General features: G+C 47.4%; 8 protein-coding genes across 8 annotated transcripts; 4 read left to right on the forward strand and 4 right to left on the reverse strand.

Moving 5' to 3' along the window:
* The first annotated feature begins 162 nt into the window (after positions 1-162).
* On the forward strand, positions 163-1,649 carry EDB91DRAFT_502100 (carbohydrate esterase family 16 protein). Its single transcript, XM_041327496.1, has 5 exons — positions 163-655; positions 710-933; positions 987-1,167; positions 1,223-1,400; positions 1,455-1,649. Exons 1-5 carry the CDS (start codon positions 385-387, stop codon positions 1,558-1,560), a joined length of 960 nt encoding a protein of 319 aa, XP_041175734.1. The 5' UTR covers positions 163-384; the 3' UTR covers positions 1,561-1,649.
* A 132-nt stretch (positions 1,650-1,781) lies between these two features.
* EDB91DRAFT_502281 (cytochrome P450) lies at positions 1,782-4,141 on the forward strand. Its single transcript, XM_041327497.1, has 12 exons — positions 1,782-2,122; positions 2,177-2,322; positions 2,389-2,561; positions 2,617-2,680; positions 2,733-2,817; positions 2,867-3,091; positions 3,143-3,156; positions 3,206-3,434; positions 3,484-3,526; positions 3,575-3,700; positions 3,750-3,896; positions 3,950-4,141. The coding sequence occupies exons 1-12, from the start codon at positions 1,927-1,929 to the stop codon at positions 4,035-4,037; spliced, it is 1,536 nt and encodes a 511-aa protein (XP_041175735.1). The 5' UTR covers positions 1,782-1,926; the 3' UTR covers positions 4,038-4,141.
* Positions 4,142-5,471: 1,330 nt separating this feature from the next.
* On the reverse strand, positions 5,472-5,773 carry EDB91DRAFT_1055581 (uncharacterized protein; the record flags this gene model as incomplete). The annotated part of the gene is made up of 2 exons (XM_041313933.1): positions 5,472-5,509; positions 5,560-5,773. The coding sequence occupies 2 exons, from the start codon at positions 5,771-5,773 to the stop codon at positions 5,472-5,474; spliced, it is 252 nt and encodes an 83-aa protein (XP_041175736.1).
* A 94-nt stretch (positions 5,774-5,867) lies between these two features.
* Positions 5,868-7,195, reverse strand: EDB91DRAFT_502378 (uncharacterized protein). The gene is made up of 5 exons (XM_041327498.1): positions 7,120-7,195; positions 6,767-7,060; positions 6,621-6,712; positions 6,489-6,566; positions 5,868-6,437 (listed from the first exon to the last, which is right to left on the reverse strand). Exons 2-5 carry the CDS (start codon positions 6,779-6,781, stop codon positions 6,038-6,040), a joined length of 585 nt encoding a protein of 194 aa, XP_041175737.1. The 5' UTR covers positions 6,782-7,060; positions 7,120-7,195; the 3' UTR covers positions 5,868-6,037.
* A 312-nt stretch (positions 7,196-7,507) lies between these two features.
* Positions 7,508-9,418, reverse strand: EDB91DRAFT_1142236 (VHS domain-containing protein). Its single transcript, XM_041319039.1, has 5 exons — positions 9,177-9,418; positions 8,766-9,129; positions 8,436-8,714; positions 8,298-8,382; positions 7,508-8,250 (listed from the first exon to the last, which is right to left on the reverse strand). Exons 1-5 carry the CDS (start codon positions 9,326-9,328, stop codon positions 7,613-7,615), a joined length of 1,518 nt encoding a protein of 505 aa, XP_041175738.1. The 5' UTR covers positions 9,329-9,418; the 3' UTR covers positions 7,508-7,612.
* Positions 9,419-10,369: 951 nt separating this feature from the next.
* Positions 10,370-11,540, forward strand: EDB91DRAFT_1083351 (uncharacterized protein; the record flags this gene model as incomplete). The annotated part of the gene is made up of 4 exons (XM_041315613.1): positions 10,370-10,454; positions 10,531-10,585; positions 10,692-10,789; positions 11,257-11,540. 4 exons carry the CDS (start codon positions 10,370-10,372, stop codon positions 11,538-11,540), a joined length of 522 nt encoding a protein of 173 aa, XP_041175739.1.
* An 864-nt stretch (positions 11,541-12,404) lies between these two features.
* Positions 12,405-14,145, reverse strand: EDB91DRAFT_1291856 (uncharacterized protein; the record flags this gene model as incomplete). Its single annotated transcript, XM_041324857.1, has 11 exons — positions 13,914-14,145; positions 13,719-13,861; positions 13,541-13,666; positions 13,437-13,485; positions 13,276-13,387; positions 13,139-13,218; positions 13,073-13,088; positions 12,960-13,021; positions 12,809-12,912; positions 12,612-12,753; positions 12,405-12,580 (listed from the first exon to the last, which is right to left on the reverse strand). The coding sequence occupies exons 1-11, from the start codon at positions 13,975-13,977 to the stop codon at positions 12,405-12,407; spliced, it is 1,074 nt and encodes a 357-aa protein (XP_041175740.1). The 5' UTR covers positions 13,978-14,145.
* Positions 14,146-15,303: 1,158 nt separating this feature from the next.
* On the forward strand, positions 15,304-16,825 carry EDB91DRAFT_1055504 (glycosyltransferase family 69 protein; the record flags this gene model as incomplete). Its single annotated transcript, XM_041313924.1, has 5 exons — positions 15,304-15,604; positions 15,653-16,085; positions 16,136-16,189; positions 16,248-16,616; positions 16,666-16,825. The coding sequence occupies 5 exons, from the start codon at positions 15,304-15,306 to the stop codon at positions 16,823-16,825; spliced, it is 1,317 nt and encodes a 438-aa protein (XP_041175741.1).
* Between the last annotated feature and the right edge of the window lie 6,808 nt (positions 16,826-23,633).

The following is a 23,633-nucleotide window of genomic DNA, read 5'->3' on the forward strand; positions in this document are numbered from 1 at the left end:
TCAGGTGAGTGTGCTGACTCGATGATCCATGCTTGACGCGTGACTTTCAGGTGTGGCGTTAATTTTAGAGTGACTGTCATACTTTCTTGAACGTGAAAATTTTGGGTCTACCTCGATATCTTTACGTCACAAACCTTCGTCTGATTGGAACGAAGGGATGCCGAAGGATGAAGTGTGGTCGCCCTCACAAGCGAAATGTGAGTCTCGTGATCTCATCGATGTGCTCGTGAGCGGACCGTTGTCGCGGTGGCGATAAGTAAATGTGCGCGGTCCCCCGCTCGTCGGTTATTGCAATGACCCTGTGATGCGATTGCCGCTAAACGGGATATTTTGCGCAATATAAAATGACCTCGTGAAATCGGGAAGTCATTACTTTTGCTCTCCATGGTGTTCCGACAGAGTTTGAAGCTTGCGTCTGCATTACTGGCACTTGCCACGCCATCCTTGGCGGTTGGTGTCGCGCCTGGTCAGATCAAAAACTTCGTCACTTTCGGTGACTCTTACACTGATTCCTCTTACTACCCCTCTGCTGACGGCGGCTATTCTTGGCCGACATGGGCGGCGATGTATGGTGACTTCAATCTCCATGGATTCGCTCGTTCTGGCGCAACATGCTCGAACTTCTATACCTACAGACCTTTCCCCCCGATCATGGGTAAGCAGGCTCAGGTGGTTTTCCAATGTTGTACTGATTGCAGTAACCGACCAGGTTGGCAGCTCCCCACTTACCTGGATGAGACAAACAATGGCACGTTAGCACTAAACCCTGAGGAGACGATGTACACCATCTGGATTGGAACCAACGATCTGGGTGCCGGAGCGCTGCTCACCGGAAGCGATGCATTCACGTCAATTGTTCAGGTTAGGCAATGCGTCATCGACGTCATTGATATTTTGTACAAGAGCGGTGCTAGGAATTTCATCATACAGAACGTGAGTGTACAAACATGGGGCCATCGCGTTTTAATCTCACCTCGCATCTACAGATACTTCCACTTGACCTGACTATCTTGTACTCTAAAGACTCGTACCCCAACACGTATTGGGACCTGGAGCGCAACACAACCGAGTGGAATGTGTTTATGAAGGAGCTGGTGCTGGGAGGGAATGAAATCACATCCCTTATGCTCGAGGCGCTTGTTCCCACGCTCCCCGGTGCCCATATCGGTCAGTCATTTCTACGATTTGATTCGGGAAAGCAGCAACTTACGCATATTTGCAGCATCATTCGACTCCTACGGGCTTTTCACCGACATGTACGACAACCCCCAGAACTACTTGAATGGCACGGCGCCATACAATGTAACGGGCTGCATACACTCATGCGTGTATGCCTTGAACAACGCTTCAGCGCCAGCTTGTACAATCGCAAATGGTACTGACGCAGACAGCTTCCTGTGGTAAGTCCAAAGAACAGTCCGAAATAGCGATCTACAGCTCACTTTGTCGTTTAGGTATGACGAACTTCACCCATCGCAGCAGTCCGACAGAATCATTGCTAGGGAGATGACCGCAGTGATGAAGGGAGAGTATAACCAATGGACGACGTGGCTGAGCTAAGTCAGTCACTTGCAGAGCGTTCAAGAATAGTAGATAATTTTTCGAACCTGGGATACTTTGATGCCCCGAATTCTAGTACTTGGTCACCGACTTGACGATTCCTCATGAGCATGACCGAAATACGCGAGGTTCAACGTTAACCCCATGGTTTATTCATGGCAGTCACGATATGTCAAGTTTTGCGGAGTTCGGCATCTCCGAGGAGCCCGTTAGCATTAAGGCTGGTCATCTGCCAGAACACAAGACCTAATCTTTATCAAAGGAGCGCTCATTGGCAGATAAAACGAGGAGAGCCTACCCAATGTTACCACGTCAAAGCACAGATTACGAAGGACGATAACTGACTAGTACTGACTGCTCAGCTATATGGCATTAAATATTTTGCACTACATTGTATACTCATCGTTCATCCTCGGCCTGTGGGTAATAGGGCATCGCTTGTGCCAGAACAAATCACAGTTGCTACCACCTGGGCCACCACCAAAGCCGTTGATAGGGAATTATCTCGACGTTCCAAAGACGAAGCCATGGAAAACATTCTCGCAATGGAAAAAGTTATACGGTACGTCCTAAAGCGCCGTACCTTGGATATGCACATAGTCAATTATTCGAGCAGGTGACATTGTTTATGCCAGCGTCCTCGGGAACAAACTTCTCATCCTGAACGACATCGAAAGTATACGTGAGCTTCTTGAGAAGAGATCACAGAAGTATTCCGATAGGCCATCATTTATGATGGCGAAATACATGGGAATCGAGAACGTGAGCACATGCACTCAGGCTGGCAGCAGCGCACTTCATAACTGAACACAAACCGCAATTGGGCAGAATCTGTCGTTCGCTCCCTATGGTCCAGATTGGAGGCAAGGACGGAAGCTCATACACGGAACCCTCAACCAGGAAGCGGTCCAGAAGTATCATTCGCTGCAGGAGGATGTTGCCGCCAGATTTTTGAGGAATCTGGTGGAATGCCCTTCAGAAGTCATGAAGCATCTGCATATGTAAGACCAGCTGCCCATTAACCTTATCTTTTTCTCCTCACTCAGCATTACCAAGGGCCTCGGCTCATATAATCGCGTCTATAACCTATGGGTTCTCTGTTGACACTCCAAGCCATGTGGTGAGTGCGCCCCGTGTCATTGAATCCAATCCTTTTGAACACGGACTTACAGTACTTCGACGAATTCGCCGAAACGGAGCGAATCGTACTGAAAAGCGTGGTTCCGGGGGCGTATCTTGTTGATATGATTCCTCAACGTAAGCCAGTCGTTCATTTTGGCAAACAGCTAAGCTGAAGTTGATTCAGTATGGTATCTGCCATCCTGGGTCCCATTTAACAGCATACAGCGAACAGCCGAGAGGGGGCGGCAGCGGGTCTCTAATATCGTGCACCGTCCGATAGAGCAGGTAGAACAGGACATGAAACAAGGAGCATCTCCGGCTTCGTTTGTTTCAGATTATTTGAGAGACCACGGAAAAGATGAAGCGATAAGGGAGCAGCTGCCTTGGGTGGCGTGGTCGATTTTTGAAGGTATGTTTTTACCGCATTGATTAAGAAGAGGGATGAATGCGGCCGCTCAAGCTGGATATGACACAGTGAGAATTCCACAACTCTGGGATATGCATCTATCTGACCGTGTGAAAGACAGCTGGAACCATGTTGGTCTTCATGCATGCTATGGCGTGCTTCCCGGAGGTTCAAGCCCGTATGCGCGATGAGATATACAGAGTTGTAGGGACTGACCGCCTGCCAACTTTTGATGACCGCGAGCAGTTGCCGTACATTAATGCAGCGATTAAGGAGGTGTACCGCTGGAATCCCAACTCACCTTTGGGTGCGCCGAGGAAATTACAAGATGCAGATATCTATAGAGGTATTTTCATTCATGAGCGGCGAGGAATACTTCTTGACATCTCGAGCAGGGTACTACATACCGAAAGGCACTATTATCTTGCCCAATGTCTGGTGAGTAGGACAAATGCACCCACGGAGTGTACTTATCCTGCAATACAGGTTACTTAGTCGGGACCAGGACAGTGGCATAGATCCAAAAGCATTTTCTCCAGAACGCTTTCTTGAGACCCACGTAAAGAAAACGGCACTTGATCCTTACAGTTATGCATTTGGCTTTGGCAGGAGGTAAGTGTGCATTACGACACCCATGAAACTTACTGATATCCGCGACCAGAATGTGCCCAGGGCGCTTTTTAGCAGACAACACCGTATTCATGCTTGTAACCAGTATGGTGGCGACCGTGCAAATTTCAAAACCCAGGGACAGCCATGGCGTGGAAAAACCGTTTGATCCTCCGTATATACCCGCAGGTCTTGCCAGGTGCGTTCGGCGAACAGTAAATAGTAGGAATACTCACGCATTTGCCAAACAAGTTTTCCTTATCCATTCGAAGTCGGCATCGAACCTGTATCAGAAGAAGCAGTGGCTGTCGTGAAAGGCAGAGCGATGAATATTGACTGAATATTCGTACATACTTACGGAGCACGAAAGCTCCGACGCTGCAACGTACGAGACCAGTCGTTATTAACTAACAGCTTGCCTTGAAGGCTGAAATTGACTTACCGACAATCCCTAATTATGCCACATATATATGCTCATTCGCAGTTGCAATAGTTTTGGGTCTGCAAGAATGTTGAGGAACCACATCATGAAAATACTATTCCGTCATCAATCGAGCGTGACGCGTTTCCAAAAGTTGAGCCAAGCTTAACTCGACTTGACTCGGGGCCGATGATACTCCCCGATCCTAGGAGATACTATGGAACTCGCAGAACGAGAACGAGACGGGAACAGTCGGTGGAAAGACCTCTCGAGCCGAGAGTCAGCGAGGACTGGCGATGGGGTGCTGCGTCGAGGGTCTATACTATCAGGAACCTCCAGGATTCTCCCTGCTGGTCTGGCATCCGTTTCCGCATGCTAGAAATCAGAGGGTGACATTGACTCCAAAAAGCGGCGGCCACTAGGAAACACTGTTTGAGGATCACGATGAACACAAGTGTGTGCAGTTGATAAACTATGTCGAATATGCGGTACACTAAGAGATACACATGTGAGGTGGTGCGGCAGCGCAGATGCAGCGCTTTGGCAGGCAGTGATAGTACTGCCAGCTGGCCAAGGGCTGAATGTTTCTAGAGTCATAGAGAAGGCGCGGGTCACCATTACAGAATCGTTCAATGCCAGGGCGATAAGACGAGAGAGGGTCAATTCCAGGGATGCAGCCATCGTAGACGTCTAAAACGCGTACATTGGATGAGAAGGCCCTTGGCAAATATATCAAAGAGGTTTTTTAGCGAAAAGCCGGAAGATGCGGGGGAAAGCACTGTGTCCTGAAGTGCATTGCGATATTCCGCGGCAACTCTTTTGAGGACAGACCCAAGTGCCCCAGTAACCAAAGACGTGCGCAAAGGAATCCTTCAACTTCCTGGACTTCTGTACACGTTTTGATTAGCAGTGCCACAGCCATTGTGTGGTCACAGGTAAATAAATTCTATCATGGTTCTGCGCTGATCGTAGGCTACGATCAGCGTGTTACCACAAAACCAGTTCTCGTACCAGATAATCAAGGCTTGACCTTCGAGACAGGGAAGTCACAAGATCTCAACTCGCACTTCTCAGGTTTGCATAGATCCAGTCACGCGGGTAATACTCGCAATAACGAGAGTCTCTGTCTCTGATTAAATACCGTGAGTTCTGGTAGAGTGTCCTGCTTTGGTAAATTATCCGTTGATTCCGACTTGCAGCCGTATGAGACAAGGCTAGAATTGATCATCGTTCAGCGAATAACAAATGATGCTTATTTCTCGCTCATCTGGTAGTGCCCGTGCAGGATGTCAGCTACACCTGTGTACTACTCGCACAGTGTAGCCAAACTTCGATGGGCTTCCAAACTTAGCTTCACATCCGCCACCTCAGTACGCTCCCCACTAGAAAACCTTGCCCAGGTGTCAGTTGACAATACCAACTGACGAAGAAAGTATCTCACAAACTCCTAGCCCTCCCATAATCCTTTTGCCAACCACACTCCCAGAAGCACCGGGACGGGCCATTCTCAGTGCATAGATGCCAGTGGCAGCGAACGCGCCGCTTCCTATGATGCGACACGTCACGCAATCGTTGTAAGATGAAGCCTGGTGAACAAAGGTAGAGTCTGTGCCGGGTGCTGTAGACCTCGTCGCGTTGGATTCAGGCGCGCTCATGCCCTGTAGTTGTAGCAGAAACATAGGAAACACGTCCCTACCAGTGGCACGGAAGGACCCCGGAAACAGGGGCCAAGAAAACTACGACCTAACTTACATAATTTGGGGGGACACTTAGAAAAGAGTGTACTTATTAGCCTTTAGGTGACATCGTAAAGTGCTGTAATATAACGGGGGGTGCGGTTCTAACGAACACCCAGACATACGCGAGTGAAACAACGTCGAAGAACACAAACCACACCGACAACTCTGAGTCTATGTAAACTAACCTCTGTACGCATAACCCAGCATCTCCGAAGTGCGTCTTTGCATGAATTCGGGGCACATGCAGCCCTCCGTCCACCCACTGGCTGTGTTCACGGGCTCGCTAAACATGTTAAAGTCGGCCACATCGATAGTGAAGGGGAAATTGTTATCCGTTGGGTTATGGAATATGAACGATGGGTCTGGGTTGCTTGCATAGGGTTGGTAGGATGGACCAGGGATCTGGGACAACGGGATTTCGTCCGATGCGACGGGGGCAGCAGCGCGACCGCCACGTGTATTGCCACCGCGCGGAGGAGGAACATATCCGTGTTTTGTTTTGCGATGGCGCGTCAGGGCGGATGGATCGTGAGTTCTGAAGGTGCAACCATGAGGACAGCCGTAGCGCTGCTCGCCAGTGCTGAAATTACTGATAAGATGGAATATTTGATGGTAATGAATGAGTACATACTGTCTAGCGTAGTGGATTTCAAGACTTTTTTTTTTCAATGTCGTGAAGTCACATCCAGGGAAGGTGCAAGTGTACACGCTGAACGTAGAGCTCATGTAAATGACCTATCCAGCATATAGGACGAACACGTACTTTTCCGGACGTGCATGTCCAGCCTCGTGCTTCTTCAGGTCCGTAAACTTGTCAAAAGTTTCACTGCAATGAGCCTGAGCGCAAACGTAGTTCTGCATTCAAAGCTTTAGTTTTAGGGCATGAAGGATGCTCGCGACCAGATTCACCTTGCGAGAAGTCATTTTGATTATAGAGGAATATGAGCGAGTGTGCTTAATGCTGTCCGATGTGAATGCCTGATTCTCTTTCACGGTGATGATGGTGCTATGTGGGGATTCGGTTTGAAATATATACGAGTCCCAGAGGTGGAAGTGCCATTGTGCTTTGGGGTGGACGAACGCTTGTTGGGATTACATAGACGCTTTGTCGGGGCTGGTGAACATGAGCCACTGCAAAGCGTGAATGTACTGTCAAAGCTTCCGATGGTCCTTTTGAAGACTTCATTATCTGTTGCCTAAAGGCTGCGAAGGTATTTCTTTTAGCATGCACTGACAGGTGTGACGGATGTGGATAAAGATGCCTGTACGCCTGGCAGCCTGTGCACAGGCCTACCTTTCATGACGGACATAGTTGGGCTCAGCTGAGGGAGCAACTGAGAGTGTTGCGTCAGTGGATCCAGCATTAAACGGACGCTAGTCTTCACCCAGAGAATCGATAGAGGTCAGCTCGACGTACAGAAGACTGATGAATCGAATTGACTCATCTGTCGACACCGACTTTCCGAGGTTTTTCACGGCACCATCTATGTTTTCATGTTCTTCCATTGAAAATCAAGAAGCGTAGATGAGGTCTGAACAGGTCTCCTGAATCGCATAATCTTGAAAGTTTCATAGTAACTGAGCATAGTTCCAGCATGGCGAAGGCAAGCAGATCAATGTCGAACGGTACACTCCAATCGAGTTGTTTGCTTCCGAGAACGATACGATCCAAATCCGCACAAAATCCGTATTCCATCACGATATACGATATACCTATCCCTGATTGATCACATCACCTACAGCACAACACGATACCTAAAACAGCCCCGCCAGATCTGCAAATGGGTCCTTCCCCTGCTGCGTCGGTTGCGTCGAGGTTGGCTGCTTCTGTCCCATCATCGCACCCATGCTTGCCCTTGATCCAGGTGTATTCATATGAATGGGGACTCCACCCTGGGCCACACCCATGCCTGCCGCTGATGACCCTATACTTATACCTAATCCTGGCGGACCCATTCCCGACAAGCTTGAATTCGGAGGGATGCTCACACCCCCGTTGTTGCCGAGATAACTCGGCGACGTCACCCGTGGTGGGGTAGGTGCGAGCATGATAGATCCGAACTGTGGTTGTGGTGAGGTGGTGTTTGGAACGGGTGATGACCTCGAGGTAGAAGCATTGTTCATCAGGGACGCGCTGGGTTGCGAAGCGAACATTGCGCTAGCACTTGATTGTCGGGCGTAAGATTGGGTCTGTGGCGGCGAGGTGAATAAGCTAGCTAGATCATCTACTGGTGCGACATGTGATGAGGAATGTGAACTGTCATCAAAACTGATAAGGGATGTTTCGAGTTCAGCGGGGATGGGGTTGGCTGATACGCTGTAATCGCCTTTCTTGAAGGCCTCGAAGCGTGTGATGACGTTGTTAATTTGATCGTTGATTTGCAGAAAGGCGTCTGAGCGGTATATGAGGCCTACTCGGAGAGTGGAGGGAAGGGCATACCTAAGGATTCTGGATCGTCTGTTTCTGCATCAGAGACCCATTTCTGGATCTTCGGACGAGCGGACTTCAATATCGACGCGACTTGCTGTTACAATAAGTGTGCAGCTATACAACCTTACAAGTAGAATGTCGACGTACGTCATACGCGTCTCCCGAGGCGAATTTCTCCCCTTGCGCAGTGTCGACGTTATCGAGCATCTCGTTGAGCAGGATAACCTTACTCTCGAGCTTATTGAGCTCCGTCATGGCTTGAGAGCGGTAGTCGGGCTTTGCATCGGGGTTTGCGCCTGAGAGGGACTTCATGAGTTCTTGCGCAACTGCCAGGTCGCGCGGGGTGCCTCTCCGGATGAGTTCCTGAAGTTTAGCAGACTGTGCTTCTCGGTCTTCCGACTCAAGTTCGTCAGCAGATTTGATATCCTATACTGCCACGTGAATGCATGAGATAGACATAGCCACGAACGAACTCACCATCGCCGCGGGGGCCTCCGCGCGGCGAGGCAGCTCCCTAAAGCGGTACCCTTTGAACGTCAGAAGCCTATGCATATCCTTGATATTCCCTAAGTCCTCCTTCCAGCGCGAATCAGTACATATACCCTCCTTCCATCGATGGATGAGCTCTAGGATCCTTGACATGACTGGTCCAGGAAAAGGAGGTGGACGTTCAGGGAATCGACGGACAAGCTCGTTCAAAAATTCTTTGGTTGAAATCTGGAGATGAAACGGGTAGCCACACGATTGTACGAGGGTGTCGAGAAGTGCTAGTGCGAGAATAGCAATATGTGGGTTCCGGTGGTTTGTTAGACGTGCTATGAGCATCGCTGCTTCTCGTGGGCTAATTCAAGGTCAGAACTAGATATTGCGAGAACAGGATCAACAGACGTATTAGCTTTCTTGGTGTTGATTAATTCGGCGATCTCAAGATGGACAGCGTAGTTGGGCTCAGGGAGTGTCGGGTCGCAGGCATTTTGTGTGAGCATTTCCAGCTTCGATGCCCTGAACCACGGAGTACCGTTCGACCCTCCCAGAATCATGCTCGTTGTCGCCTATAGTGAGTAGTAGAAGATCTGGCAAACGTGGCACTAACAACTGCGCTCACTGTCGTGGTCGACTTGGAAATCCGTGGGAATGTTGCCAGCGTGTACAACCCGCGCCTTTCTACTCAAACCACCATGGCCATCAGGTATCTACCTATTTCTATGTTATCGACGCAGTTATACTGTCCTACCGATAAAGACTCTACTTGATGCTCAATGCTCAGATCGGTTGGTTGAGATGACTATCTATACCAATAACTTTCGAAAGGATGTTCTGGCGCTGAAAATATCTAACGGACTGCAGTAAGCATTTATCAGATATATCGAATCATTACTCGGTATGCATGTCATGCCCTTCTAACCCAGTGACTGACAATGTGGTCAAGCATCTCTCAACGACCGTCCTCCGAGTCTCACTCCCGCCCTATCTCTGATAAGATCAATGTTCAGACCTCTGGTCCACTTGTCGACCACGCCATATGCGTACCTTGTTCTTCCAGTTCAATTCCAATTGCCGAGCATGATTGTGCTGTTCCTGCTGCACAGATGACTGAGGCAGAGAGGGAAGCGGTTTAGGAAGAGGCAAGGGTCATTAGAGGGAGATCAGGCGTTGAGAGGCGCGTGCTTGCAGGTGTTGGAGAAGGGTTCTGGCTGTGTGAGAGGTGTGTCATACATTTATTGTACTTTGATCTATCTATTAGCTGCTCTGCTGTGTAGCGGTCGAGAATGTTGATAGATCCTTTACATCCTCCCGGGCGAGCGGAGATGAGGGAGCATAAATACTGTCCGAGAATCATTGAGACAGGAGGCTCTCATTCGTTTCCGATGGTCATCACGTCATGATTGGATGAGCCTGTGTTAAATCCATGACCGCGTGATGTCACTGACCGAACTTAGAGGAATTCTTGCATTCTTTCTCCAAACATCCTACTTATTCGACCAGACCACCCCTAGCTTCTACGATCCGCGCAAGAATCTGCAGTTTCACTCTACCTTGGCTGAGCCACTACTGTAAGATTGAGGATCGCAAAATCAGCAATGACACCCTCGGGACGGTTGATGCGAAAGACAAATCACGCGCTCCAACCTCAAGTTCTCCCTGGACCTTTCATTGTCATCGCTGGTATGTCTTCCTGGAGCTTCCTGCTCTCCAATATGTATCTCCGGGGTCATCGCCTTCTCGTGATCATCATCTACAGGAAAAATCAAACAGGGAATTGGAACCTCAGTGATCGGAGTGCGTCTGATGCCACAGTGAGTATCAGGAAAATTCGATATTGCAAGGGGTGCGAGAGAATACAAGGGAAGTCTCCAAGATAGCCTTGTATCGCTTCACTGGATCATTATCGGGCCCAGGTAGAATCCAGGCAGCCATCGCGAATCGATACGTGGTTGGTGTTTCTAATGACGTCGGTAGTGTGGACTTCGATTTGTTGCGGAGAACAATGAGGCCTGAGGGTGCGTCATCTTGACTTGCAACAATGTTATTGCACAACAATTCCAGCAATGAACAATGAAAATGGTTTCTGATCCTCGCGAAGCTCACGTTGCTTAAGTTGAGCTCATCATTCTCGTACGGTCACGACAGATCATGAATCATAACGTGGTAATTAATCCCAAGAGGAAACAAAAAGATCAGTTTGATTACTCGACTGTCCAAAGAGGATAAGAACAAGTAGGTGAACCCAAAGAAGTGATCGTTCGTGTGTTTGTTCATTGTTCACCAGTTGCCGCCGGCGAACGGTCTTTGACATTGATCCACGCGCTGCTCATAATGGAAGCACGTGCATTGTCACGTGACGTCCCGCAGACTTTGATTCCACGCGTTACTCCAAGTTCCAACACCTTCGCTGCTAATCATCGCAAATCCAAGGTAAGCGCATGCAGTTGCATCGAAGCCTCTCTGTAATATGATACTTCTTCAGGCATCGTAGTCACGGTAAATTTTTGTGGATACCTGGTGGGAGAGGAGTGGTTGTTCCAACGAGGCGTTGATTTGGGTCATCCGCACCCCGTGACCGTAGGAGACGTGATGGAGATCACTTGCCTGGCTTCGAGCGATGTCAGGACAGCGACAGGTGTTTACTTCTACACCAAACTTCGTCGAGTGAAAACTCTCAAAGGGAACAGCTTTTGGTGCATTGCCTTCGCGATCCTTGGGAAGGCTTACCAACCAGCGCGCCGGCGGAGGAAAAATATCAAGCTCTGAAGGAGGCGCTGCAGAAGGATGGACCGCCTCGCTGGTTCCAAGCTTCTTGAGACGAAATGTCAGTGACTTATGCAATGGAAGCAACTAATTTTTATTTCTAAATCAGCCTTTTGTCGAGGATCGTGCGGAATCAATTATTCGGGAGAGTAGAGTGCGATACATGACGCTGCTCTATTCACAGGAAGGACATGCAACAGAGCTTTGTGCTTCCAGTCATTCAATAAGTCGTCTTCTACCGCCGGCATCTGCGAAACCCACATATCACACGTTTGTGGTGAGCTCCGGTTGATGGAGACTAATAAAGGTCACCTTCATCCAATGTACTATTCAACGCTTACATTCTCGTACGATCAGACTTAGAAGATTGATTCTGTTCTCGTCTTAATGCGGTGTTGAACGTCGAATTCCATTTATGTATTTATGTGTGTATTTCGGAGAATCTCAAATGCTGACCTTTACACGGGTGATACGATTGCGAAAATGCTTTTTTTTCGAGTCGAGAGCAAACATTTTCCTGACCTGTCATCCTGCCCTGAACCTACCAGTACTCCTTGATGTTGGACGAGCGTCGACTCAACGCCTGCGAATGGTATTGCGAGCTCGCGGAGACGACCAGTGCACCAGTGAAACGCAGAGAATGCCAAGGGTTCCAACGCCTTTGGCTAGTAAGACCGACCTACAAGCGCGCAGTAATGTCCGCATATTTAGCCCAGAAAACCACGAATCGCAGGTCGATGACAGTGTTAGTGAAGCATGGTACGGCATATGGAGTCGAAAGAGCACTAGTGCATCCAGTCATGCGATACATAGCCCGTTCTAATTCTTACAGGAAGTCATAGCAGTATAGTCCGCCGCTCTTCAACTTCAGTTGTAGTGCTTCACCACAATACCCTCAACGACCTCTTCTTCGACATTGTGTTCCACTCCCTTCTTAAGATCAGGACCTGCCATACGTCGTCGTCCTTCCCTTCCTCCACGCCTCGCAGGACGGAGAATCCTCATCAGGGCACTGGCGCTCAATACCAACGCTGCTGCAGTACCTGGGCTCTCAGCACACGGCAGCAAGCGAACAGTCGTTGTCTGGCATCGCAAAGTAGTATACACCCAGACGGTCGTAGTTGCGCTGGTCCTCGGGAGGTTGAACGACACGGTGGATTGTGGGCTTGTAGTATCCTCCGGTGAAGAAGTTCATCATGTCACCTGTGTTGATGACCTGGCGGCGGAACGTCAGGTTCGAGGTTGTCACGCCAAGCTCGTCAATCACGAACCAAACTGTTGTCAATGTGGCGGACCCATTTCCATCTCCCGTCAGGAGCCAGAATTTGCAGCCCTCCAATAGGCTGGCTCCACAGAATGGTTATGCTGCCAATGTCTGCGCGGGTCAGGAAGACAAGCGTAAGCAAAAGAGACGTTGTATACCTGTGTGTCCCTTCAACCAGACATTCTTCGATTTCTCTTCTTCATCCTTCGAGCGCCTATAGCTTAATGGGAGTTCGTAAGTTAACGAGCAGCTGCGAAGAAGGGGCCTTTACTATTTCATGAATCTGACTGCAAGATGTCCATCAATATAGGACTAAATACAAGAGAAAAAGACTAACCAGACGTTTCTCCCGTGCGGTCAAAGTCGTGCTTATCCACCAAAGTCTCGGCGGGCAACCCGAGGCTTAGCGCAATCAAGCTGCACAATACTGTTTATAAGATGAAACATTAACACAGTGATCGCGGCAGAACTGACCGAAGAATCGGGTGGAGAATGTTGAAGTGATTGTGACTTGCGAACGCATCGAGCTCCGGAAGGAACGGACGCAAGGCCAAGGGGTGCGGACGCTTTGTGACATTCATGTTTACTGTCGAAGTGTAAGCAGGACCTACCACATGGGTAATTGTAATACATACTTGCATAGTGTTCGATCTGGTCGAGAATTTGATTATCCGTGTCGACTTTCTGATTGATAGCAATAAGCTTCACAAACGTTGTCTCTTACTGTAATACGACACACCCAAAATTGACGAGCTTTATAACCGGCATAATACCCGACTTTCTCAACATCCGCAGTGTATATCTTCTTTTCATCCGGAGAGACATCGGCGAAAGGAACACCGGCTATATCAAAGATCCTGTCACGCTACAATAGTATTTCAGGGACGTTAGCGGTGAGTCACGAGTACGAGCCCTACCTGAGCCTGAGTATAACCATGATTGATAGCGTAGACGAAGCCATGAGTGCGCAGTGCATCTCGCAGTTGCGGGTAGAGCTCTGCTCGTCCTTCTGGTGTATGGGCCTTGGAAAGGTCAATGATAGTTAGGTCTGCAAATTCCACTACAAGCGGAATGATTGGATGAACGTAGTATATTAATCAGAACTCTCTTACGGTCCTCCTTAGTTTCTGGAGGCGGGATGTAGCGTCCGCACTCTGGCAGGGTTAAACTGGGCATTTCTCACTAGATGGTACGGGAGAAGAAAGTGCTTTGGGCGGCTGTGAATGTAGGAAGATAAATACCTCCAGTATGGCTTCCCGAAGACTGGAGAACTCACATTGAGATAAGCCGTCCGAAATAGATATGGTACTGTGACCTATGAGCACGGGATACCAGCAAATGCGTTCCATAGGAGAGCCTAGGCGTCCCAGTTTACGCCGCCTTTCTCCATTAAAATCCCAAACCTTACTCGCTAACGATACCCTTACGTGCTGGGTGTGCAAAGTTGGGGAACAAGTAACCATGTATGTGTGCAATTTGAAAGCTGGAAGATGAGTGAGCGGGGGTAAGATCAATGACCATGACAAGCGAGCTACATCAAATCGACTAGTCAGAGGCAATCCACTGAGCGGAGGATTAGCAGTGGCCGGAGCGAGCAAATAAATAAGAGATAATAAGTTAGCAGAGAACCGAGCTCGCTGAGGTAGGCACCGATATAGGCAAAAGATGACGCAGTTGACTCAATCAGTGAATTCGAATTCAGCTGAGAACTTGGAAGCTCAGAAGCTCAGAATAAGTACTGGAACATTACTCAGCTTCACTAGTACTGAGGCCCCGGGGTGTGAAAATGGGCTGAGAACTTTATGCCCTGGTCGAGTCTGGTCGACCGTCGGTGCCAAAGCTATACGCATCTAGGTCACCGCAATAATGAGCTTAGAAAAAGTGAAGGTCGTTGAGATTCGAGATTTGAGAGTCAATCGAGACGGGAGTCCCGAGCCAACGTTTGAGACTGAAGACTTCTCGTAATGGGTTCAATTATATATGATAGTGGCTGAGAATTTCAAGAAGCGGTGAGTTGATGGAAACGGCAACACAAACTCATACCTGTGATCTCAAAAGCGCAGCAAGACGTTCTCGGCCTATGGTTCGGCGTACTAAATGAACGTGATATAGCCTGAGTGGTGAGCACCAATTCCACTGCCTTCATTCATGTCTTTTCTCCCTAGAAAATTCAGAGTCGCTCATGTCTGCCCAACTCCAAAGGTCATTCTCCACATTATCTCTCGCGGTTTTCACTCAATTTCACGCAATCCTGGTCTCCTCTCCTTCTCGATCCTCGTTGCGCTTTACATCATAACTGAGATAGTGTTTTCCGTGGCGTTCTTTTGGGGATTCTCTGGATGGCGACCCGCTTTCCCCTTAAGCTGGAGGTTCCTACTTCTACTCCTCTTCGTAGTCCCCATCTTTGCCTTCATTCAAGTATCGCGATTTGTACTTCCCCTGCTCATCAACCGATGGAATGGCACGGTCGGAGGCATGAACCTTTCTCAGCAAGGGTATGTCATGCTCCAGCGAAATGGCACCACCGACGCACCAACTGAACTATTCGACGCTGCCGAGGAAGAAAATGCGCTGCTGGAAAATGTTGAAGAAGGTAGTGAGCGCTCTAGACCAGTGTCTCCTACTGCGCATCTTGTGGTGCCGCATCCCAAATGGTGGTGGATACAACTTCTCGCATACATCGTACTTTTTTGCGCGAGCACGTGGGTCGGACTGCATTATGAACAACCTGGTGATGTGCGCTACAGGGACTCAATTCAGTCGGCTGTTGATCATCCTCGAAGACAAGGCTACGGAAAGCAAGGTACGTTTTCTCAACATATCGAATCGAAGGTAGCTTATGTGGCTTCAGAGAAAATATTCATTGCTGCGTTGTTCTACAACAATGAACTAGTTATTCCCTACTGGCACAACTCTCTTATCAAAGTCATCCATTATCTCGGTCCGGACAATGTGTTCGTCTCTGTTGTTGAGAGTCACAGTACCGATAGCTCCCCTCAGCTCCTTCAGGCGCTAGATGCAGACCTTGAGCTTTTGGGTGTGTCGCGGCGCATACTCACAGGAGATGAGACAATTTCGAGACCTGACTATATGGGCGGGGGCGAACGCATCGAATTCTTAGCGGCTACGCGTAACCGTGCACTGGAACCCTTAGTGGCAGGAGGGTATGATAGGGTCATGTTCTCGAATGACATATTTATCGAGCCTGAGAGCTTGGTGGAGTTATTGGAGACAAATGGCGGAGACTACGATGTGGCATGCGGGCTAGACTTTGGGCATTTTGGGTAGGTACATTCAGCTGCTACGACATACCTATGGTTCTAATGGCCGGAAGCGCATTTGATATGTGGGTTCTCCGAGATCGACAGGCAAGGCTAGCCAGTGCAATGTGAGTTGCCAACTTCGTGTTCATGTAGACAGTCTAATTCAATTGATTCGACACATAGCTGGCCATATTTCTTCGACGAGGCTGACTATCATGCCATGCAGGAGGATTCTCCCGCACCCGTCTTCGCCTGCTGGAACGGTATCACCGTCTTCACTGCAGATCCTCTTATTCCTATAGCCTTGCGCTCTAACCGCACGCTTTCAAACGATCCTTTGCCATATGAATTGCCCTCAACCCACCCGGCAACGCAAGATGCTTCTATGCGCGGTCCTAGTCCTGCTCTGACTCCCCCAATAGAATTCCGCGTCTCTGTGCCAGAGGAATGCTTTTCGTCTGAAAGCTTCTTACTACCGTATGACCTTAGGCGACAGTTCAATCTACAGCGCATGTATGTCAACCCAAGGGTCATTAATGCGTACCGGTGGAGGTATGTCGCATGCAGCATTATCGGGAACGTGGCTGATGTTGCATACTAGATATTATGTCTACTTCAAATGGTTCATGCGCCACCCCGTACTGCGGTGGTGGATCGAAAAAGTGTACAACGGTGCATGGATGGCAAGAGCTGTGTTAGTTGTGGGTGATGCAACTCAGGTGTACCGATGGGACGGAGGGGACTGCCATCCATGGTTTTGAGAGTTTTGGCTCTGTTCCACAAACCCAGTCGCGAGGTTACGTGGCAATGAGTTAGGATTCGGACATATTCAGTTATTCACTACCTGGGAGCCGTCGCAGAAGCTGCGTAGAGTCTTCGGACAACATATTATTACCGGTACTAATCTGCCACCGACGTTTGTGCACGTCGACTCGTACGTCCACACAATCACCCATACAGCGCCTTTCCATCATACAAGACCGTAATGGGGCCATCAGCGTTCATCGGTTATGGAGCCCCTTTGCACCGTCGCGTCCAGCTTGAAGGTCTAGCAGTGAATATTATCGGAGCACCGTAACGGTCAAGAGAAGTCTCTTCTTTCTTCATCTCATGGGAACTGTCATAGATTGTCGTTCTCCAGTTATCCAGCATGATCAGTCCTGAGGCTATGAGTAGCCCAGCGCAGACTATGTTCAAGTCGTTCATTACGTTTAAGGGAACTATGCATCACGATCCCTCTGGGTCTCTACATAAACAGAGAACTCGCGGAACCTGTTGAGGGTAGCACAATCGAGTGAGTGTCTTCACCGTACACTTGAGCGCGGTCTCATTTGTACTTGGTGGTGTCAGTCCTGGCACGAATTCTTTGTCCGTAAATTCTTGCAGCAACAGGCAAGGTAGTTACTTCCATCGCAGCCGGTCAATTTATAGACATTGCTGCGAAGGCAGCCAAGAAAGCCTCCAAGACTTCATGGGGCCTGGAGCCGAGCGTGGCAAGGTCATATCAATGCTCACAGTTTTTATGGAGTAACATATTGCGGAGTTCGCTGCTCTCTATGCCCTTGCTAATGATGCGAACCGTTGGATCACCGCTACTTGAGTAACTAAGAAGTACCTTCAAGAGAAGGCTTACAGTACCGCATACAGTCGAGACAACAATGAGCGATTGCCGTCATGCAGTACTATGCTGGCTAGGCTGATGGAATCAATGGGAAAACTTATATGGTCATTTCAGAAATACATTTCAAAGTTGTAAAAAAATATCTTCTGGTGGGCTGGTACATATGTTAGAGGGTACTTCCAGGATGGATATGAGCCAACAATCAAAGAAAACGGCGGTTGGGTTGTGGAGATATTTATATGGTCATTTCAGAAATACATTTCAAAGTTGTAAAAAAATATCTTCTGGTGGGCTGGTACATATGTTAGAGGGTACTTCCAGGATAGATATGAGCCAACAATCAAAGAAAACGGCGGTTGGGTTGTGGAGATATTGTCAAAATACTGACTTTTCAGCCCACTTGACATATCACATCATTGTCGACCTCTGGATGCTCCGGGACCATCACCAATCGATTCCTAGGCCTCAATAACCCCAGTAACATTGTTTTCAATATCGGTATTGAGGTACAATATCGGAATAGTGACATACAGATGATGAGGGGGGGAGGAGGACCTTGTATATCTCAGGAATATGATTTTTCCAGGGAAATCTGGCATCACCACTGTGTTCAGAGGGCTCAAGAACCCCCAGGAAAAATACTTCTGAAGGACAGGCAAGTCACATGAAGGCTAGAAAAATCGATCTTTGGGTGGGGCAGCATGACAGGGGTGGTCAACTTTGGAACATGATTTTTAGAGCGAAATCTGGCTCGACCATCGTGTTCAGATGGTCCAATAACCTCTAAAATGAATCATAGATAAAGCCAGGCAAGTCATATGAAGGCTGAAAAAATCGATCTTTGAGTGGGGCAGCATGGCAGTGGTGATCAACTTTGGAACATGATTTTTAGAGCGAAATCTGGCTCGACCATCGTGTTCGTATGGTCCAATAATCTCTAAAATGAATCCTAGCTAAGGCCAGACAAGTCATAGGAAGGCTGAAAAAATCGACCTTTGGGTGGGCCACCATGGCAGTGGTGGTCAACTTTGGAACATGATTTTTAGAGTGAAATCTGGCTCGACCATCGTGTTCATATGGTCAAATAACCTCTAAAATGAATCCTAGCTAAAGCCAGGCAAGTCATATGAAGGCTGAAAAAATCGACCTTTGGGTGGGCCACCATGGCAGTGGTGGTCAACTTTGGAACATGATTTTTAGAGCAAAGTCTGGCTCGACCAACGTGTTCATATGGTTGAATAACCTCTAGAATGAGTCCTACTTAAAGCCAGGCAAGTCGTGTGAAGGCTGAAAAAATCGACCTTTGGCTGGGGCAGCATGACAGGGGTGGTCAACTTTGGAACATGATTTTTAGAGACCAAACTGGTATCACCGATCCATTCATATGGTTCAATAACCTTGAGAATGAGTCCTAATTAAAGACAGGCAAGTCATGTGAAGGCTAAACAAATCGATCTTTGGGTAGGGCACCATGACAGGGGTGGTCAACTGTGGAACATGATTTTTAGAGACAAATCTGGCATGACCATCGTGTTTATATGGTGTAATAACCTTCAGAAAGATTCCTAGTTAAAGCCAGGCAAGGAATATAAAAGCTGAAAAAATCAATCTTTGAGTAGGGCACCATGACAGGGGTGGTACTCAACTTTGGAACATCATTTTTAGAGACAAAACTGGTATCACCAATGCATTCATAGGGTTCAATAACCTCGAGAATGAGTCCTAGTTAATAACAAATGTGTCATATCAATGGGCTAGTAAATCAATCTTTGGATAGGGCACCATGACAGGGGTGGTCAACTGTGGAACATGATCTTTAGAGACCAAACTGGCATCTCCAATGCATTAATATGTTCCAATAATCTCAAGAATTAGTCCTAGTTAATGACAGATGTATCATATGAAGGGCCAGTAGATCAATCTTTGGGTAGGGCAGCATGATAGGAGCAGACCACTCAACTTTGCAACATGATTGTTAGATACAAAACTGATATCACCAATCGATTCATAGGGTCGAATAACCTCGAGAATGAGTCCTAGCTAATAACAAATGTGACATATCATGGGCTAGTAAATCGATCTTTGGATAGGGCACCATGACAGGGGTGGTAGTCAACTCTGGAACATGATCTTTAGAGACCAAACTGGTATCTCCAATCGATTCATAGGGTCGAATAACCTCGAGAATGAGTCCTAGCTAATAACAAATGTGACATATCATGGGCTAGTAAATCGATCTTTGGATAGGGCACCATGACAGGGGTGGTAGTCAACTCTGGAACATGATCTTTAGAGACCAAACTGGTATCTCCAATTGATTCATAGGGTTCAATAACCTCGAGAATGAGTCCTAGCTAATGACATATGTGGCATATCATGGGCTATCTATTTGAGTTGAAAAATTATGGGGGCATAGATTTTTCCTTCGAGGAAAGTCCTAATATGGTTAGAGAGGGAAAGAGGAAATTATATAATCGGTTACAGAAGGAAAGAAGCATTACATACTTGGTTACAGAGGAAGAACTATGTCTAAAATGGTTAGACTTAATGCCAAGAACAAGGAAAGATGACACAAAGGAAAGGAAAGATGACACAAAGGAAAGGAAAGATGACACAAAGGAAAGGAATGGTGACATAAAGGAAAGGAAAGAAGGTACGAAGGGAAGGAATCATGACTAAGAGGAAAGGAAAGGAAGCATGACTAAGAGGAAAGGAAAGGAAGCATGACTAAGAGCAAAGGTTAGGAAAATCATCACTAAGAGCAAAGGACGAACAAAAGGTTAGGTATTCCTTAATTTTTCCTCGTCCCCCCTAATCTATCTCTCCCTATCCTTTACACTCCATCATATCCACCGATCTCTCAAACACTGCAAAATACTCTATCTCACTCGTCCCTCATGTAAGGTTGACTATCAGTTCAACAGGAAAATGTGAACAAAACATCATAGCTTTGAGACGTGCTAATTGATGACACAAACACAGGTTCTTAGAAAAAAAGACTTTCTAAGAGGCATTGGTTGTACTTGGAGCGGGGAATCAGTGTACAAGATTCTGCTATCATTATGAATGTACATGGGCTGTATATATACAATTTTGAGTGATTGACTAGGCCAGAATGAGCATGAGGAGCATATGGTGAGTATAGAGATGAATGGTCAAGCAAGGGAATCGTGAAGTCTGAGCACAAGGTAAGATAATAAAAGAAAATGGAGAGGAATGTATCATCTCCATAGTCCTCTTCTCGTCTCTCACTTGATCCTTCCATACTGATACTCCAAAATACAAAGTCTTCATCACCAGCCATAAACCCATTAGCCCCCTACCAGCATATTCCAAGCCACATCGCACTGAGCCATACAATATGTAGATGTCATTTGTGATCAGACAGAATACATCAATTCAAACTTGATTATCATATTTCACAATTTTATTGCACTGCATACAAATTAATCTACCATCATGCTCAAAGGATTAGCAACCAGCCTATCCCACCAAGATTAACATCATCAGATAGACAGAAAATTGCACACAAAAGACTATATTCATGGTTTTTTCGGTGCCTTGGACTCCCTTGTAAAAGCTTACTTTTTATGTCACGTGCTCAATGATTGTGTGTGTGTGGTGTATTTGCCTTTGTTTGGTCAAGGTTGATTTTTCGTTTGTTTTTGCCATGCCTCTTTTCTTCTGTCTACCACCATCCATGTATTCCTTGTACCCAACTGTCTGTGCATACACCTACTTGCAATAGTGGGTGCTTCTGGAGTATTCTGGAGTTATGTCAGGCAGGGCGGCACCCCTTCTGCCCTTTACAGGGCATAGTATTCCTGGGCTGTACTGCCTGGGAGGGGTTGCTGCTGGGGCTGTACAAATCCCTTCACTCCCTTGCAGAGCTTATGCTGGGTCTAGCCAGGCCCTACGTTGTGACGCATGGGTCATTGGGTTCTTACATTATATAGCTTTATATCATATCCCAGATGTTGGTGCGTCTGTATCTTTTTTTCCTGTTGGCTCCTCACTTACTGCTGTTCATATCTCACTTATAGGGTCAAAATAGAAATAGGTTTCAAACTTGTGAAAAAATATCTTTTGGTGGGCTGGTACATATCATAGAGGGTATTGATAGGATGGATATGAGCCAACAATTAAGAAAAACGGCGGTTGGATTGTAGAGATATGTTCAAAATACCGATATTTGAGCCAACCTCCCATATCACAATAATGCTGACCTCCGGAAGGTCTGGGACCATTCCCAATCGATTCACAGGCCTCAAATACCTTAGGATCAATGTTTGCAGTATCGGTATTGAGGTGAAATACCGGGATAGTGACATACATGAGGTCAGGAGGAGGAGGAGGACCTTGTATATCTCAGGAACACGATTTTTCCAGGCAATTCTGGCTTTACCATCGTGTTCAGAGGGCTCAATAGCCCCCAGGAAAAATGCTTTTGAAGGACAGGCTAGTCATATGAAGTCTAGAAAAATCGATCTTTGGGTGGGGCAGCATGACCTGGGTGGACAACTTTGGAACATGATTTTTAGAGCGAAATCCGGCTCGACCAACGTGTTCAGATGGTCAAATAACCTCTAGAACGAGTCCTACATAAAGCCAAGCAAGCCATATGAAGGCTGAAAAAATCGATCTTTGAGTGGGGGGTGGATGACAGGGGCAGCCAACTTTGGAACATGATTTTTAGAGCGAAATCCGGCTCGACCAACGTGTTCAGATGGTCCAATAACCTCTAGAACGAGTCCTACCTAAAGCCAAGCAAGCCATATGAAAGCTGAAAAAATCGATCTTTGGGTGGGGGAGCATGACCTGGGTGGACAACTTTGGAACATGATTTTTAGAGCGAAATCCGGCTCGACCAACGTCTTTGTATGGTCCAATAACCTCTGGAATGAGTCCTATCTAAAGATAAGCAAGCCATATGAAGGCTGAAAAAATCGATCTTTGGGTGGGGGTGGATGACAGGGGCAGCCAACTTTGGAACATGGTTTTTAGAGCCAAATCCGGCTCGACCAACGTCTTTGTATGGTCCAATAACCTCTAGAATGAGTCCTACATAAAGACAAGCAAGCCATATGAAGGCTGAAAAAATCGATCTTTGGGTGGGGGAGCATGGCATGGGTGGACATCTTTGGAACATGATTTTTAGAGCGAAATACGGCTCGACCAACGTGTTCAGATGGTCCAATAACCTCTATAATGAGTCCTAGCTACAGCCAAGCAAGCCATATGAAGGCTGCAAAAATCGATCTTTGGGTGAGGGAGCATGATAGGGGTGGTGGTCAACTTTGGAACATGATTTTTAGAGGCAAATCTGGCATCACCAACGTGTTTGTATGGTCCAATAACATCTAGAACGAGTCCTACTTAAAGATAAGCAAGCCATATGATGGCTGAAAAGATCGATCTTTGGGTGGGGGAGCATGGCATGGGTGGACATCTTTGGAACATGATTTTTAGAGCGAAGTCCGGCTCGACCAACGTGTTCAGATGGTCAAATGCCCTCTAGAATGAGTCTTACCTGAAGCCAGGCAAGTCGTATAGAGGCTGAAAAATCGATCTTTGGCTGGGACGCTATGATAGAGACATCTGGTATCACCAGTATAGGTATAGTACATCGCAAATTTACAGACATAGAAGCCACAGATATGTTCCTATGGTCATAGTAAGTGAGAGGAGGCTGGAACTATTGTCATGGTATTCTGGCATATCTATATGTTTTGTTGTGTGATCTGCCCTATATACTGTAGTGAGATTCTGTATGCTTTATAAGGGCCAGGTTGAAGTATAACCATTTGATGACTGTTCAAGTATGGTGAACTACTTGGTTTTTAAGGATGGCTTCCTCTTTGCTGGTATTGTCAGCTGTCGTAGGTTGGTTGTTCACTTTGTGCGCACCGGCAGGGATGGAGGTGCTATTACCACCCCACAGTATATTC

The sequence above is a fragment of the Suillus paluster genome (assembly GCF_016628075.1).
Source record: "Suillus paluster strain FC165 chromosome Unknown EDB91scaffold_38, whole genome shotgun sequence".
NCBI classification, from domain to species: Eukaryota; Fungi; Basidiomycota; class Agaricomycetes; order Boletales; family Suillaceae; genus Suillus; species Suillus paluster.

Coding starts and splice junctions, on each gene's coding strand:
- EDB91DRAFT_502378 (XM_041327498.1), bottom strand. Junction 6,567..6,620: donor GGACATGCACGTCCGGAAAA/GTACGTGTTCGT, acceptor CTCTACGTTCAG/CGTGTACACTTGCACCTTCC. Junction 6,438..6,488: donor GAAATCCACTACGCTAGACA/GTATGTACTCAT, acceptor CAGTAATTTCAG/CACTGGCGAGCAGCGCTACG.
- EDB91DRAFT_502281 (XM_041327497.1), top strand. CDS start 1,927: ATGGCATTAAATATTTTGCACTACATTGTATACTCATCGTTCATCCTC. Junction 2,562..2,616: donor GTCATGAAGCATCTGCATAT/GTAAGACCAGCT, acceptor AGCATTACCAAG/GGCCTCGGCTCATATAATCG. Junction 3,897..3,949: donor ATACCCGCAGGTCTTGCCAG/GTGCGTTCGGCG, acceptor TTGCCAAACAAG/TTTTCCTTATCCATTCGAAG.
- EDB91DRAFT_502100 (XM_041327496.1), top strand. CDS start 385: ATGGTGTTCCGACAGAGTTTGAAGCTTGCGTCTGCATTACTGGCACTT. Junction 656..709: donor ACCTTTCCCCCCGATCATGG/GTAAGCAGGCTC, acceptor GTAACCGACCAG/GTTGGCAGCTCCCCACTTAC. Junction 1,168..1,222: donor GCTCCCCGGTGCCCATATCG/GTCAGTCATTTC, acceptor GCATATTTGCAG/CATCATTCGACTCCTACGGG.
- EDB91DRAFT_1142236 (XM_041319039.1), bottom strand. CDS start 9,328: ATGATTCTGGGAGGGTCGAACGGTACTCCGTGGTTCAGGGCATCGAAG. Junction 9,130..9,176: donor AACACCAAGAAAGCTAATAC/GTCTGTTGATCC, acceptor ACCTTGAATTAG/CCCACGAGAAGCAGCGATGC. Junction 8,383..8,435: donor CCTCGGGAGACGCGTATGAC/GTACGTCGACAT, acceptor TTATTGTAACAG/CAAGTCGCGTCGATATTGAA.